The sequence below is a fragment of the Oncorhynchus kisutch genome, linkage group LG5, assembly GCF_002021735.2.
Source record: "Oncorhynchus kisutch isolate 150728-3 linkage group LG5, Okis_V2, whole genome shotgun sequence".
In the NCBI taxonomy this organism is placed as follows: domain Eukaryota; kingdom Metazoa; phylum Chordata; class Actinopteri; order Salmoniformes; family Salmonidae; genus Oncorhynchus; species Oncorhynchus kisutch.
Genome location: NC_034178.2, coordinates 57,034,704 through 57,052,114, shown reverse-complemented (window position 1 = coordinate 57,052,114; position 17,411 = coordinate 57,034,704). Strand labels below are relative to the sequence as shown.

At 43.7% G+C, this 17,411-nt stretch overlaps 1 protein-coding gene across 1 annotated transcript in view; it reads right to left on the bottom strand.

The window, feature by feature from the left end:
• Nucleotides 1-663: 663 nt before the first annotated feature.
• LOC109891616 (phosphatidylinositol 4-phosphate 3-kinase C2 domain-containing subunit beta-like) overlaps nt 664-17,411 on the bottom strand; it is a 52,719-nt gene continuing 35,971 nt past the window's right edge. Inside the window, 12 exon segments of the mRNA XM_031825473.1 lie at nt 664-909; nt 911-973; nt 1,823-1,951; nt 2,097-2,203; nt 2,805-2,892; nt 6,975-7,092; nt 10,800-10,924; nt 11,302-11,503; nt 11,820-11,929; nt 12,015-12,171; nt 12,395-12,564; nt 12,714-12,850. Of these exon segments, the coding sequence (XP_031681333.1) occupies nt 781-909; nt 911-973; nt 1,823-1,951; nt 2,097-2,203; nt 2,805-2,892; nt 6,975-7,092; nt 10,800-10,924; nt 11,302-11,503; nt 11,820-11,929; nt 12,015-12,171; nt 12,395-12,564; nt 12,714-12,850 (1,535 nt within the window). The 3' untranslated portion in view covers nt 664-780.

The window sequence follows — 17,411 nt, the reverse complement described above, 5'->3', positions numbered from 1 at the left end:
CACACCCCCACTGGACATGATAGGAGTCCACACACACCCCCACTGGACATGATAGGAGTCAACACACACCCCCACTGGACATGATAGGAGTCAACACACACCCCCACTGGGCATGATAGGAGTCAACACACATCCCCACTGGGCATGATAGGAGTCAACGCACACCCCCACTGGACATGATAGGGGTCAACGCACACCCCCACTGGACATGATAGGGGTCAACGCACACCCCCACTGGACATGATAGGGGTCAACACACACCCCCACTGGACATGATAGGGGTCAACACACACCCCCACTGGACATGATAGGAGTCCACACACACCCCCACTGGACATGATAGGAGTCAACACACACCCCCACTGGGCATGATAGGAGTCCACACACACCCCCACTGGGCATGATAGGAGTCCACACACCCCCCCACTGGGCATGATAGGAGTCAACACACACCCCCACTGGGCATGATAGGAGTCAACACACACCCCCACGGGGCATGATAGGAGTCAACACACACCCCCACTGGGCATGATAGGAGTCAACGCACACCCCCACTGGACATGATAGGGATCAACGCACACCCCCACTGGACATGATAGGGGTCAACACACACCCCCACTGGACATGATAGGGGTCAACACACACCCCCACTGGGCATGATAGGAGTCAACACACACCCCCATTGGGGGAATAAACCAGACCAACTCTCACAACTGAGCAGACCTATGCGCGTGCACACACACGCCAACCTGATTAGTAATTTCTCGCCCTCTCTCTCACTCAGTGTGTGGAGTCGGTGCTGGGCGTGCCCAGTTGGTGCCAGTCTGCCCAGCACTGTCCGGGTGTCAGAGTATTCAGGGGGATGAAGGCCTCGCCCAGCAGGGTGTTTTCCCAGAATGCACCATCCCCCGAGTACCCGTAGATGGATAACCCTCTGCTGCAGGTCTCCACGAGGGATACGGTCATATACCAACTACAGGGAGAGAGAAGACACACACAGAGTTATACACCATGTACACAGAGAGAGAGAGAGAGAAGAGAGAGAGAGAAGACACTCAGAATTATACACCAGCTACAGAGAGAGAGAGAGAGAGAGAGAGAGAGAGAGAGAGAGAGAGAGAGAGAAGACACACAGAAATTATACACCCAGCTACAGAGAGAGAGAGAGAGAGAGAGAGAGAGAGAGAGAGAGAGAGAAGACACACAGAATTATACACCAGCTACAGAGAGAGAGAGAGAGAGAGAGAGAGAGAGAGAGAGAGAGAGAGAGAGAGAGAGAAGACACACAGAATTATACACCAGCTACAGAGAGAGAGAGAGAGAGAGAGAGAGAGAAGACACACAGAATTATACACCAGCTTACAGAGAGAGAGAGATAGAGAGAGAGAGGAGAGAGATAGAGGAGAGGAGAATACACACAGAATTATACACGAACACAGAGAGAGAGAGAGAGAGAGAGGAAAGAGAGAGAGAGAACAAGAGAGATAGAGAGAAGGACACACAGAATTATAGCACAGCGTAGAGAGAGAGAGGAGAGAGAGAGAGAGAGAGAGAGAGAGAAGAGAGGAGAGAGAGAGAAGACAGCACAGAATTATACACCAGCTACAGAGAGATAGAGAGAGAGAGCGAGAGAGAGAGGAGAGAGAGTAGAGAGAGAGAGAGAGAGAGAGAGAGAGAAGACACACAGAATTATACACCAGCTACAGAGAGGAGAGAGAGAGAGAGAGAGAGAGAGAGACACACAGAGTTGTACAACAGAGTTTATACAACAGTCAAAAATACACACATTTACATACACAGTCACACATCAACTAGGTCTCACCATCTCATTGTAGGTGGGGTTGCAAGTGCGGCGCGCGGCCTTGGTCTTCCTCTTGCTGGTTTTCTGGGGGTCTGGGAGGAGGTACAGCTTGACATAGGGGTCAGGGTCTGTCCCTTCCTGCAAGGGTTGCTAGGAAATACACAGGAGGAACGATAGTCAGTATATATCTAAAATAACAGTCTACAGTAGAAGTCTTCAACACCATTACATTCTCAATTAGCATCAGTATGCTGAAAGTACACACACACACACACACACACACACACACACTCACCAGGCCTCGTATGTGCATGACCATGATGAAGAGCTTGTCACTCTTGTAGGAGATGGAGAGCTTGACCTCTCCTACCACTTTGCCTGAGACCGGAGCCCAACAGATCTCTGCATGTGGGGGAGAAAGACAAACAGAGACGGAACAGGATGTAGGATTTTAATACGGTTATACAGTATGAGTGTATGTATGTGTGTGTGTTTATAGTGGCAGGAGGTGTGTGTACATGTATTGTGTTTGTGTGTGTGATGGCCCAGGGAGCAAGGAGGGCTGGATCTACAGAGATAGGTGACTGTATACCTATGTGCTGTAGATACATCTTCATTAGAACGCCAGTCAGCCAGATTGAAAGCTGGAGTTCCATTTAACCTCTAACCCCTAACTCAAGAAAGTTGCTAAATGACTAAAATGTCAAATGTCTATGATTGGTTATCACATAGGCTACTATTCCGGTGGCCAAGGACACAGTGTGTCACGGGCTCGATACACTGGACTCTGCTTGGTGTGGCTGTTTGTTTTAGAAAGTGATAAAGTTAACCCTGTAGCTATTTGCTGTGCATTACATCTTGTTAAAATCAGGCTTCCAATAGATAACCATCTCCTCTCAGCGAGTCACCTGATGCATCACACACTATGGGTGGGTGGGTGGGTAGGTGGGTGGGTGGGTGGGTGGGCAGGTGGGTGGGCGGGTGGGTGGGTAGGCGGGTGTACCTGCAGGTTTGCTCTGCAGTGTGTTCACCACTGTTCCAGGTTTCTCGTCTCTTTGCAGAGGATGGAAGAAAGTGTAGATGAGGTCACACTGAGATAAAGAGAGACAGAAAGACAGAGACAAAAATAGACACAGAGACAGAAAGAGAGAGACAGAGAAAAAGAGACAGAAAGAAAGGGGAAGAGAGGAGGTACATTCAGTTAATGACAAAAAACAACATGACACCTCCACGAGACCTAATTCATTCCTAGGTGGAACATCAGCTCACAACAATACTGTGGGCGCTATTTTCAAACTGAGAAAAAGAAATGGGAGTGCTAGCAGTTCTAGCTTGTGTTTACGTTTGACATGGAAGTTGAGCTGTGTGTGTGATGTCAAACTGTTCTATTAGAGATACAGTAGAGGGAAGTTCTGGTAAGTGACTACAGTACCCGCCCTGACAGATTGTGTGTGTATGTCAAAGGCTGTAACACTGATATGCGGCTTCTTCTAAAAGGAAGGGCTGAATTGTAAGAAACTCTCCAGTCATAGTGAAACCACAACCACGTACAGACTTGACTCCACATACAGTGCCTTGCGAAAGTATTCGGCCCCCTTGAACTTTGCGACCTTTTGCCACATTTCAGGCTTCAAACAAGGATATAAAACTGTATTTTTTTGTGCAGAATCAACAACAAGTGGGACACATTCATGAAGTGGAACGACATTTATTGGATATTTCAAACTTTTTTAACAAATCAAAAACTGAAAAATTGGGCGTGCAAAATTATTCAGCCCCTTTACTTTCAGTGCAGCAAACTCTCTCCAGAAGTTCAGTGAGGATCTCTGAATGATCCAATGTTGACCTAAATGACTAATGATGATAAATACAATCCACCTGTGTGTAATCAAGTCTCCGTATAAATGCACCTGCACTGTGATAGTCTCAGAGGTCCGTTAAAAGCGCAGAGAGCATCATGAAGAACAAGGAACACACCAGGCAGGTCCGAGATACTGTTGTGAAGAAGTTTAAAGCCGGATTTGGGTACAAAAAGATTTCCCAAGCTTTAAACATCCCAAGGAGCACTGTGCAAGCGATAATATTGAAATGGAAGGAGTATCAGACCACTGCAAATCTACCAAGACCTGGCCATCCCTCTAAACTTTCAGCTCATACAAGGAGAAGACTGATCAGAGATGCAGCCAAGAGGCCCATGATCACTCTGGATGAACTGCAGAGATCTACAGCTGAGGTGGGAGACTCTGTCCATAGGACAACAATCAGTCGTATATTGCACAAATCTGGCCTTTATGGAAGAGTGGCAAGAAGAAAGCCATTTCTTAAAGATATCCATAAAAAGTGTTGTTTAAAGTTTGCCACAAGCCACCTGGGAGACACACCAAACATGTGGAAGAAGGTGCTCTGGTCAGATGAAACCAAAATGGAACTTTTTGGCAACAATGCAAAACGTTATGTTTGGCATAAAAGCAACACAGCTCATCACCCTGAACACAACATCCCCACTGTCAAACATGGTGGTGGCAGCATCATGGTTTGGGCCTGCTTTTCTTCAGAAGGGACAGGGAAGATGGTTAAAATTGATGGGAAGATGGATGGAGCCAAATACAGGACCATTCTGGAAGAAAACCTGATGGAGTCTGCAAAAGACCTGAGACTGGGACGGAGATTTGTCTTCCAACAAGACAATGATCCAAAACATAAAGCAAAATCTACAATGGAATGGTTCAAAAATAAACATATCCAGGTGTTAGAATGGCCAAGTCCAGACCTGAATCCAATTGAGAATCTGTGTAAAGAACTGAAAACTGCTGTTCACAAATGCTCTAAATCCAACCTCACTGAGCTCGAGCTGTTTTGCAAGGAGGAATGGGAAAAAAATTCAGTCTCTCGATGTGCAAAACTGATAGAGACATACCCCAAGCGACTTACAGCTGTAATCGCGGCAAAAGGTGGCGCTACAAAGTATTAACTTAAGGGGGCTGAATAATTTTGCACGCCCAATTTTTCAGTTTTTGATTTAAAAAAAGTTTGAAATATCCAATAAATGTCGTTCCACTTCATGATTGTGTCCCACTTGTTGTTGATTCTTCACAAAAAAATACAGTTTTATATCTTTATGTTTGAAGCCTGAAATGTGGCAAAAGGTCGCAAAGTTCAAGGGGGCCGAATACCTTCGCAAGGCACTGTACATCATTCTGCCTCCACTTTAATGAGCCTGTGTCCGTGCACATAAAAAACTGGCAGTTAAATAAATAATACAGTAACAACTCAGTTTAAAAGTTTACATACACCTTAGCCAAATATATTTAATCACAGTTTCACAATTCCTGACATTTAATCCTAGGAAAAGTTCCCTGTTTTAGGCCAGTTAGGATCACCACTTTATTTTAAGAATGTGAAATGTCAGAATAATAGTAGAGAGAATTATTTATTTCAGCTTTTATTTCTTTCATCACATTCCCAGTGGGTCAGAAGTTTATGTACACTCAGTTAGTATTTGGTAGCATTGCCTTTAAATTGTTTAACTTGGGTCAAACGTTACGGGTGGCCTTCCACAACAAGTTGGGTGAATTTTGGCCCATTCTTCATGACAGAGCTGGGGTAATTGAGTCAGGTTTGTAGGCCTCCTTGCTCGCACACGCCTTTTCAGTTCTGCCAACACATTTTCTATAGGATTGAGGTCAGGGCTTTGTAATGGCCACTCCAATACCTTGACTTTGTTGTCCTTAAGCCATTTTGCCACAACTTTGGAAGCCTGCTTGGGGTCATTGTCCATTTGGAAGACCCATTTGCGACCAAGCTTCAACTTGGTGATGATGTCTCGAGATGTTGCTTCAATATATCCACATATTTTTTCTGCCTCATGATGCCATCTATTTTGTGAAGTGCAACAGTCCCTCCTGCAGCAAGCACCCCTACAACAGGATGCTACCACCCCCGTGCTTTAAGGTTGGGATGGTATTCTTCGGCTTGCAAGCCTCCGTGTCCTCCAAATATAATGATGGTCATTATGGTCAAACAGTTCTATTTTTGTTTCATCAGACCAGAGGACATTTCTCCAAAATGTATGATCTTTGTCCCCATTTGCAGTTGCAAACCGTAGTCTGTCTTTTTAATGGAGGTTTTGGAGCAGTGGCTTCTTCCTTGCAGAGTGGCCTTTCAGGTTATGTTGATATAGGACTCGTTTTATTGTGGATATAGATACTTTTGTACCCGTTTCCTCCAGCATCTTCACAAGGTCCTTTGCTGTTGTTCTGGGATTGACTTTTCACACCAAGGTACGTTCATCTCTAGGAGACAGAACGCGTCTCCTTCCTGAGCGGTATGACGGCTGCGTGGTCACATTGTGTTTATACTTGCGCAATATTGTTTGTACAGATGAACGTGGTACCTTCAGGCGTTTGGATGGATGATCCAGACTTGTGGACGTCTACCATTTTATTTCCCGAGGTCTTGGATGGTTTCCTTTGATTTTCCCATTATGTCAAGCAAAGAGGCACTGAGTTTGAAGGTAGGCCTTGAAATACATCCACAGGTACACCTCCAATTGACTCAAATGATGTCAATTAGCATGATGTCAATTATCAGAAGCTTCTAAAGCCATGACATCGTTTTCTGGAATTTTACAAGCTGTTTAAAAGGCACAGTCAACTTAGTGTATGTAAACTTCTGACCCACTGGAATTGTGAAACAGTGAGTTATAAGTGAAATAATCTGTCTGTAAACAATTGTTGGAAAAATTACTTGCATGCACAAAGTAGATGTCCTAACTGACTTGCCAAAACTATAGTTTGTTAACAAGAAGTTTGTAGAGTGGTTGAAAAACAAGTTTTAATGACTCCAACCAGAGTGTATGTAAACTTCAGATTTCAACTATAGTCATTTGCATTAAAAATGAACTGTTAATATAGAATTAGGATGACATTCATGGTCAGTCTAGTGGTTTTCAAACCTGTACTCTGGGACACCCAGTCATTCCATGTATTTGATCTATTCCAGAGTTAGCACACCTGATTGAACAGAGTCAACACCTGAACCAAGAGGATTGAGAACCACTGGTCTAGTGAATATAGTGATAACACAGTGCTTTAAATTGACCTTTAAATAGAATGGCAGACACACAACAGGGGTCACTGAGTGCCTGAACCAAAGGTCGGAGGTGACTGTTTACCTGGGCGACCTCGGGCGCAGCGTGCACCAGATGCCAGACGTATCCGTTGAGCTCGTCTTTCCTCCTATCAGCCATCGCCTCTCCTCGAGACCGCCCAATCAAAAACCGGCTGGGGAAACTGGGAGGGGCATCAAAGGCAGTGGTGTAAAGTAAGGAAAATACTTTAAAGTACCACTTAAGTCATTTTTACTCAACTATTTATATTTTCCAAACTTTTACTTCACTGCATTGCTAAAGAAAATAATAATGTACTTTTTACTCCATAAATTTCCCCTAACACCCAAAAGTACTCGTTAGTTTTTTGAATGCTTACCAGGACAGGAAAATGGTCAAAGTTACATACTTATCAAGAAAACATCTCTGGTCATCCCTACTTCCAATGATGAAGCGGATTTACTAAACACACATGCTTCATTTGTAAATGATTTCTGAGTGTTGGAGTGTGCCCTGGCTATCAGTAAATGTAAAAAAAATACAAGAGGGGCTCCCGGGTGGCGCAGCGGTCTAAGGCACTACAGATCCTGGTTCCTTCTCGGGCTGTATCACAACCGGCCGTGATCAGGAGTCCTATAGGGCGGAGTGCAACTGGCCCGGCATCGTCCAGGTTAGGAGAGGGCTTGGCTGGAGGAGCTTTACTTGGCTCATCGTGCTCTAGCGACTCCTTGTGGCGGGCCAGGCGCCTGTAGGCTGACCTTGTTTGTCAGGTGAACAGTGTTTCCTGTTTCCGGGTTAAGCAAGTGCGGTTTGGCGGGTCATGTTTCAGGAAGACCCATGACGCGACCTTCGCCTGCCGAGCCCAGAGAGTATAAAAAAAATAATATAAAAGTAAAGTGTAATTTGATTTAATTTAAGTTCGCTATCGTTCGCTAGTCCTACTGGTAGGCTAGTTCTGTTGTGATAATAATGTTTCTTGTCAGAGTTAAGGCCCGGGCCATACACCAAGCCAATAACTATAATCATAATTGTAATGATAAACTATAGGCTACATAACTATAAAACACTGGTGAGCATCCACTCAAGAGGAAATTTTATAGTTGATCATTCCACAGTCCTACACCTGTCAATCAACTGATCAACACATTCCACTGCTTATAATAAGGTGGTAACAGACAATTCAGTGCTTTCAGGGTGTGTTCATTGTCATAGTGAAAACTGCAAACAATACTTCAATGTACATGGAGGTCTAATGAAAAATAATATACTAACTTGTATTGAAATGTAGGAATTCAACAAACTGTTTAGCCTGTGCATATTTTACAGCATGTCATTACCTTGTTGCTCAAGTGGTTTGAAGTGATTTCCATTTTTCTAATAGTTGTCAATTCCTTTGGTTCTTCCTTTTCACTGTGCTCATCTCTGTATGTCCTGTGCAATTATTTGCAATGTATCAGTGCAACAATGTAATCATAACTGGCCAAAAGTGATCACATAAGCACTCTCTCCTCAACTTTCCCCGACATGCATTTTCTATGCTGTAGGCTTGTTCTACATTCAGAAATTAGCCAGACCAAGCCTGCTTCTTTCCCTGAATAAACTATTAGGCCTAGTATAAAAATGAAAATAAATGTCCTACTATCTTTTGTAGCTTTTCCTGAGATTTTACGAGAAGAGTAATGGCCTATTGTGGAGAGGCTTGCTTAGCCTGTTGCACAAGGAAACAGCTGTAATAGAGTCTAGTGATGTGTAGCCAAAGTAAGAAGCTAAATATTAGCTCGATATTAGGCTAATAATTAGCTAAATATTAGGGCTATAGGCTAAATATTTACCTGTCAAAGTGCAAGACAAATCATTTGACAGATTAGGAAATGGCAGTTCTGTAGTGGGTTCCTCCAGGCTGTGCTCTGTGGTCTACGTTTTTAGACAAGACAATTATTATACCTGGGCTACAACAACACAGTGCAATGAGGAATGTATTATTGTTATCAAGTAAATACACAGGTATTGTCCATAGGCTGTAAACTGATGTGATGTAGGCTAATTTGAATAACTGCTCATGCCGAAATAACTGCATAGGCCAACAGCCTAGGCCTGAGTATGCAACTATTTGGGTCTATTCTTGACAGTTTAGAAGGTCTAGAAAGGTACATTAGCAGGTGACTCATATGGTGTATTTTGTCAGGATGTAGCCTGGTGTTAAGACAGGCCTACTGTAGTAAAATATTTCTCCTCTCCAACTCCCTGCCCGTGAATGCTGTAGCCTATTTTATATTCAGCCAGCAAGAACAAGCGTGCATCTCCCCTCCAATAGACTATTAGTAGGCTAAAGAAAACATGTTGAAATGTGTCCAACAAGCTTTTGTAGTCTGGCTTCCCTGGGACTCTACAATAATTAAAAGGAATAGCTTTGGCAGTGAAAAGGCCAGGTGCATCATTGCGCAACAGAACAGTGAAGACAGACAGGGTGTAGACTAACTTAGAAGTGGATGCATATTAGCCAATAATTCATTAGCTCAATGTTAGGCTTCACACTGCAAGTGAATATATCCAGTCAATTTACACAGTGAAAGTAAAAAATGTTTATCAGATAAAGAAATCCTAGGTAGCTGCCTACACTATGTGTGCTCCTGAGGCTGTGCTGAGCGCTCCTTCCCAGTCCCCAGCTAACAGCTAGAAAACACACCCTATTGTTTCAGTTTTTAGGGACAAGAAATGTATTCTACCTAGGCTACAACACAATGTAATGAAGAATGTTGTTATTGTTTTTAAGTGAGTAACAAAACTCTAGTCTAGGCTGTAAACTGCAGTGAAAAGCCTGTCATTTGAATAACTGCTCAAAAGCGTGGTGCGTAATTGTGGTGGAAATTCTAACCAAGTGAGAGAGACTTTGTTATTTCTTCAAACAATCAATCTTTATTATCGATTAAGAATTAAGACAATTGAGCTGGTCAACGGCCACCCATAGATAATCGTTGAGAGCCCAACGAGCAGATTTGGGTGACAGCTCTTTATAGCAAAGTACATCCTCCTGAATGTTCATGACAAACAACAGATGTATGGAATTATACAAAGGTACAATGTGCTAACAAGCAACAGACAGCAAGATTTACATTGCGCCAGGTTTCTGTCTCTAGGTCATTTACTGCTTGTTTATACTGGATTATTTTCTCAGTTTCACCTTAACACACAGATACTAATACAACAAGTCCAGTGTTCATCTGCATGTGAGAAACTGGAGGGACGGTTCACAGGCACACAGGCCAGCATTACACAGACACTAATCATTCAATGGACTGCAGGCTCTATCACCAAGCCATCATAAATCAATTGCTAGCGCCAAGCCCCAGAATCCCAACTCAGTCCCACAGACACAGATGATACAGTACTGAGAAATCTTATTCGATGCATAAACAGTATTAAAACATAATCTTGCCATTTTCTACCATAGAATGTATGTTCATTTAGAAATAACTCCATCTAGCCTGCCTGATTGGAAAAACCTTTTGGATCAGTTATGGGTTTATTCACTGCAGTTTACAAGGTCCAGACACATTTTCCTACAGTTATTTAGTCTCCAATGAATATCACAGTTATTTATCACTAATATTACTATTCCTCTATTACTAGTTGTAGTTACTGTTGTTGTTTCAAGAGAAGGGTGATGTTCTGTAAATGATCAGTGTGTGTGTGTTACCTGGGTAGTTTGGATGAGGGGAAGACGAGGCGTAGTTTACTGTTGTTGTTTCAAGAGAAGGGTGATGTTTTGTAAATGATCAGTGTGTGTGTGTTACCTGGGTAGTTTGGATGAGGGGAAGACGAGGCGTAGTTTACTGTTGTTGTTTCAAGAGAAGGGTGATGTTTTGTAAATGATCAGTGTGTGTGTGTTACCTGGGTAGTTTGGATGAGGGGAAGACGAGGCGTAGTTTACTGTGTAGTTCATAGAACTCCTCAAAGCTCCTCTGGACCAACACTGACCCCTGCTGGCCCTCTCGCTCCACCTTCACCACAAATGCCTGTGGGGAGAGACACACACACACTATACAGTTGATCTTACATGACTCCAGCCTTACTTGATACATTCTTTACGAAGGCTGTGGGTTAGGGTTAGGGAGAGACAGATTGTCTTTTGTATTTGTTGCTGGGCTTATACTAAAGTGTAGGTGCATGTGTGTGTAGCTAACTGTAGACTTACATAGCATTCATTTTCTGGGGCTGTGTGTGTATACGTAGTATATTGTGTGACTGTGGCCTTACGTATTCTTGAATCATTTGCTGGAGCTGTATGTGCGTATGTAGTATAGTGGACATATCCCTTGCTGGGCCTATATGAACATGCAACTGTAGATTTACACATAGGTTTAATTTACGAGGCCTGTAGGTGTAGACGTACGTATCCTTTGCTGGAGCTGTACGTTCGTATGTGTCGGCAGACAAAGAGGTTGCGGATGAGTCCATCAGTCTTGAGGGTGTAAACCCGAGGGGCAAAGGAGAGGACAGGATGCTCCTCGGATGAGGCAAACTTCATCTGGGCCAAGTTATGGATGAAGAAGTTCAACTTAGTTGCAACACTGCCCAGACTGGACTCTATCAACCTAGAGAGGGACAGAGAGAGGAGGGACAAAGAGAGAGAAAGCTAGAGGAGTCAGACAAGAGACCACACAGTCTATGCCTGTTTATACTGTAAGTCTATATAGGGGCAGCGGGTAGCCTAGTGGTTAGAGCATTGGGCCAGTAACCGAAAGATTGCTAGATTGAATCCCAGAGCTGACAAGGTAAAAATCTGTCGTTTTGCAGCTGAACAAGGCAGTTAACCCACTTTTCCTAGGCCGTCATTATAACTAAGAATTTGTTCTTAACTGACTTGCCTAGTTAAATAAAAAATATATAGAATATACTGTGTGCGTGTACCTGGTGAAGTACATTGTAGCGTCAGCCTCAGACTCGTGAGGTCTCAAGGCGTCGTAGACATACTTCAGATCATCCAGGTCTGACAGCTCAGGAATGCCACACGACAACATCTATACAGGACACAAAGGAAGACATCAGTGTGTGTGCGTTCGTACACCCCCACACACGCGCACACACGTGTGTACGTATACGTACCAGTCCCAGTAGGTTGAGGAAGAGGTGTGTGTGTTTGCGAATGAGGTTGTAGGCCTCACAGCACAGGTCCACAAAGTCATGGAAACGACTGGAAGGTTTGTCTCCTCCGTTGATAACATAGGCCATGTCAGAGGTGAACACAAATGGAGCACGGTCCCTGCCAATCACAAATACACACAGATAAATACCGATCAGAACACAGGGCCATTGGTCTTTACCAACAGGAACAGAACCATCGGTCTGCCTGCCAATCAGAAAAAGACTAAACCAAAAACAAAGACAGTGGTAAAAGTTGCGTTCCTCTGTCCTCGCAATAGGGACTACATCGAGATTTGAAATTGAAGTTGGGTATACATTTCACAGTGCCCTCCCGGGCTCACCGTTTGATGTTGCCAAACATCTGGGCGTGTCCTAAAAACTTGCCAAAGTCGATGTGGAACATGTGACCGCTGGTCTTTAGCATGATATTGTCGTTGTGACGGTCACAGATACCCAGGATGTAGGTGGCCACGCAGCAGCCTGCGCAAGAGTAGATAAAGTTCTCCACAGCCTAGCAGGACACATCACAGGGTCAGAGGTTATAGGTCATCGTGTGTACGACGATAGAGTGTTGGTGTGAGGTTGAGAGAGTGTGCGAGTGGGTGTGTGTGCTTGAGTGAGTGATAGTTTGTGCATGCGTGCACATGTGTCTGACTGTACCTTCTCATACTCGTCCTCTGTGGGGTTGTGTTTCTGTAGCCAGTCAGCCAGGGGGCGGTCCTTAAAGGAACCAGTCACTCCATGTTCCCCCTGGATCTTCCTCAGAGTCTCAGCCTGGGGAATCATCTCCACCATACCTGAGAGTGAGTGAGAGAGACGAGAAAGAGAGAGGGAGGAGAGCGAGAGAGGAGAAAGAGAGGAGAGAGAGACACATACACCACACCACATAACTAAAAAGTATGTGGACACCTGCTCGTCAAACTTCTCATTCCAAAATCATGGGCATTGATATGGAGTTGGTTCTCCTCTTTGCTGCTATAACAGCCTCCCCTCTTCTGGGAAGGCTTTCCACTAGATGTTGGAATATTGCTGCGGGGACTTACTTCCATTCAGCCACTAGTGATGTCGGGGACTGATGTTGGCCGAGTAATTCTGGCTCGCAGTCGTTGTTCCAATTCATCCCAAAAGTGATCGATGGGGTTGAGGTCAGAGCTCAGTGCAGGCCAATCAAGTTCTTCTACACCGAAAAACCATTTCTCCATGGACCTCGCTTTGTGCAAAAGGGGCATTGTCATGCTGAAGCAAGAAAGGGCCTTCCCCAAACTTTTGACACAAAGTTGACACAAAGTTGGAAGCACAGAATCGCCTAGCGTTAGGATTTCCCTTAACTGGAACAAAGGGTTATTCCTCCTCCCACCAAACTTTACCGTTGGCCCCATGCATTGGTGCAGATAACGTTCTCCTGGCATCCGACAAACCCAGATTCGTCCGTCGGACTGCCAAATGGTCATTCATCACTCCAGAGAACGTGTTTCCACTGCTACAGAGTCGAATGGGGGCAAGCTTTACACCACTCCAGCCAACGCTTGGCATTGCGCAAGGTGATCTTAGGCTTGTGTGCGGCTGTTTGGCCATGAAAACACATTTTATGAAGCTCCCAACGAACAGTTATTGTGCTGACTTGGTAGTGAGTGTTGCAAACGAGGACAGACGATTTTTAAACGCTATGCGCTTCAGCACTCGGGACTCCCATTCTGTGAGCTTGTGTGGCCTACCACTTCATGGCTGAGCTATTGCTGCTCCTAGGTGTTTCCACTTCCCAATAACAGCACTTACAGTTGACCGGAGCAGCTATAGCCAGGTAGAAATTTGACGAACTGACTTGTTGGAAAGGTGACATCCTATGACGGTGCCACGTTGAACGTCACTGAGTTCTTCAGTAAGGCCATTCTACTGTCAATGTTTGTCTATTGAGATTGCATGGCTGTGTGCTCAATTTTATACACCTGTCAGCAACGGGTGTACCTGAAATAGCCGAATCCACTAATTTGAAGGTGTGTCCACATACCTTTGTATATACAGTGCCTTGCGAAAGTATTCGGCCCCCTTGAACTTTGCGACCTTTTGCCCCATTTCAGGCTTCAAACATAAAGATATAAAACTGTATTTTTTTGTGAAGAATCAACAACAAGTGGGACACAATCATGAAGTGGAATGACATTTATTGGATATTTCAAACTTTTTTAACATATCAAAAACTGAAAAATTGGGCGGTGTGCAGTCACATCAGCTAGATTTGTGGCCCGTTGCCATGAGCAAAGGGCAACCAGAGGAGCACAAACATTGTAAATACAACCTTATTTATCTGTTTATTTATTTTCCCTTTCATACTTCAACTACTTGTACATTACAACACTGTACATAGCCAATAATACAACATTTGAAATGTCAAAAAACCTTTGTGAGTGTAATGTTTCCCTTTGTTTATTGTCTATTTCATTTGCTTTGGCAATGTAAACATGTTTCCCATGCCAATAAAGCCCTTTGAATTGAGAGAGAGAGAGAGAGAGAGAGATCGGTCATGAGCAGATGAGCTCCTGAATTTTTCTGCATGTTTTTTTTTAACAAAAAGATAGATTTAGAGTTGGATAAACTTGGATTTTTTCCACAAGGACATAAACAGAACACTACCCTCCACAACATAACCTTCACTCCAAATAAAAACTCCAAGCCTACAATCTGATTTTGGACAAAATTACAACCAAAGATTCTTATCCCAAGGACTATACAGCAAATGCTCTGGCAAACTAATGACCAGCAAAAGAAGAACAACAGAAACCTGAAAATAATATTTAGTCTGAAAATACTTTTAAAGCCAAGAAGAAAAATAAATTATAAATAAATTATACAAAAATAAATCTGAGCACCAACTCTGGTCAACCAGCCAAATAATCTCAAATCGCACTCTTTCTCACCTGGACAAAAGGAACACCTATGTGAGAATGCTGTTCACTATGCTGGGACTAAACACCTCCCTCTGCAACTGGATCCTGGACTTCCTGACGGGCCGCCACCAGGTGGTAAGAGTAGGCAACAACACGTCTGCCACGCTGATCCTTAACACTGGGGCCCCTCAGGGGTGTGTACTTAGTCCCCTCTTGTAATCCCTGTTCACCCACGACTGTGTGGCCAAACACGACTCCAGCACCATCATTAAGTTTGCTGACGACACAACAGTGGTAGGCCTGATCACCGACAACGATGAGATGGCCTATATGGAGGAGGTCAGAGACCTTGCAGTGTGGTGCCAGGACAACAACGTCTCCCTCAATGTGAGCAAGACAAAGGGGGGCCAAACAGGCCCCCATTAACATCTACGGGGCTGTAGTGGAGCAGGTCGAGAGTTTCAAGTTTCTTGGTGTCCATATCACCAACAAACTATCATGGTCAAAACATACCAAGACAGTCATGAAGAGGGCCCGACAAAACCTTTTCCCCCTCAGGAGACTGAAAAGATTTGGCATGGGTCCTCAGATCCTCAAAAGGTTCTACAGCTGCACCATTAAGAGCATCCTGACCGGTTGCATCACTGCCTGGTATGGTGTTAGAAGTGGACCTAGGGGTCATGATTGGGGCTGTACCAAATGATTAATGTATTAGAATAAATGATTATGCTTATGTTGTATTAATAGAAGGGGAGGGGTTATAAGACCTAGACTACAGATGAACAATATATATACATTTTGAGGTTTTAATATTGTTCCACAGTTGTTTTCCAGTTCTCTCTCTCTTATAAAGAGACCCCTCTGAGAAATGTGTCACTGAGACAGAACTCTGCAGGGGAGTGTAGGAGATAAGACTACTTAGACATTCCACTATAAATCAACTTGGACATTTACTGCTTAGCTTTTAGATAACACACTAAAAGCCGTGTTTATATAGCTTTGTAGGTATGGTTTTGGTCTCATGAGTAAAATACAATGACGTAGGCAGTGACATCACGAGGGCTGGAGTTCGGGTTTGATAAAATATCATGGGATCTTTCTTTGATGCAGAACTTACTGGGAAACATGCGTTATTTTCCTGTTTTCAACTTCTGTCTGCAAATGCATTAATAAAGGTTTTTGAATAATTTAATTAAAGATATTGTCATAATGCTAATTTCACCAATGATTGACAAGGAACAAGGAAACGAACCCCAACAATGGCAACTGCTTGGCATCTGGCAGTAAGGCGCTACTGGGGCCAAGCTTCCTGTCATCCAGGACCTACAGTTGAAGTCGGAAGTTTACATACACTTAGGTTGGAGTCATTAAAACGTGTTTTTCAACCACTCCACAAATGTCTTGTTAACAAACTATAGTTTTGGCAAGTCAGTTAGGACATCTACTTTGTGCATGACACAAGTCATTTTTTCAACAATTGTTTACAGACAGACTATTTCACTGTATCACAATTCCAGTGGGTCAGAAGTTTACATACCCTAAGTTGACTGTGCATTTAAACAGCTTGGAAAATTCCAGAAAATTATGTCATGGCTTTAGAAGCTTCTGCTGAGGCTAATTGACATCATTTGAGTCAATTGGAGGTGTACCTGTGGATGTATTTCAAGGCCTACCTTCAAACTCAGTGCCTCTTTGCTTGACATAATGGGAAAATCAAAAGAAATCAGCCAAGACCTCAGAAAAAAATTGTTGACCTCCACAATTCTGGTACATCCTTGGGAGCAATTTCCAAATGCCAGACGGTACCACGTTCACCTGTACAAACAATAGTACGAAAGTATAAACACTTTGGGACCACGCAGCCGTCATACCCCTCAGGAAGGAGACGCGTTCTGTCTCCTAGAGATGAACGTACCTTGGTGCGAAAAGTGGAAATCAATCCCAGAACAACAGCAAAGGACCTTGTGAAGATGCTGGAGGAAACAGTTACAAAAGTATCTATATCCACAGTAAAATGAGTCCTATATCGACATAACCTGAAAGGCCCCTCAGCAAGGAAGAAGCCACTACTCCAAAACACCATAAAAAAGCCAGACTACTGCACATGGAGACAAAGATTGTACTTTTTGGAGAAATTTCCTCTGGTTTGATGAAACAAAAACAGAACTGTTTGGCCATAATGACCATCGTTATGTTAGGAGGAAAAGGGGGAGGCTTGCAAGCCGAAGAACACCATCCCAACCGTGAAGCACAGGGGTGGCAGCATCATGTTGTGGGGGTGCTTTGCTGCAGGAGGGACTGTTGCACTTCACAAAATAGATGGCTTCATGAGAAAGGAAAATGATGTGGATATATTGAAGCAACATCTCAAGACATCAGTCAGGAAGTAAAAGCTTAGTCGCAAATGGGTCTTCCACATGGACAATGACTCCAAGCATACTTCCAAAGTTGTGGCAAAGTGGCTTAAGGACAA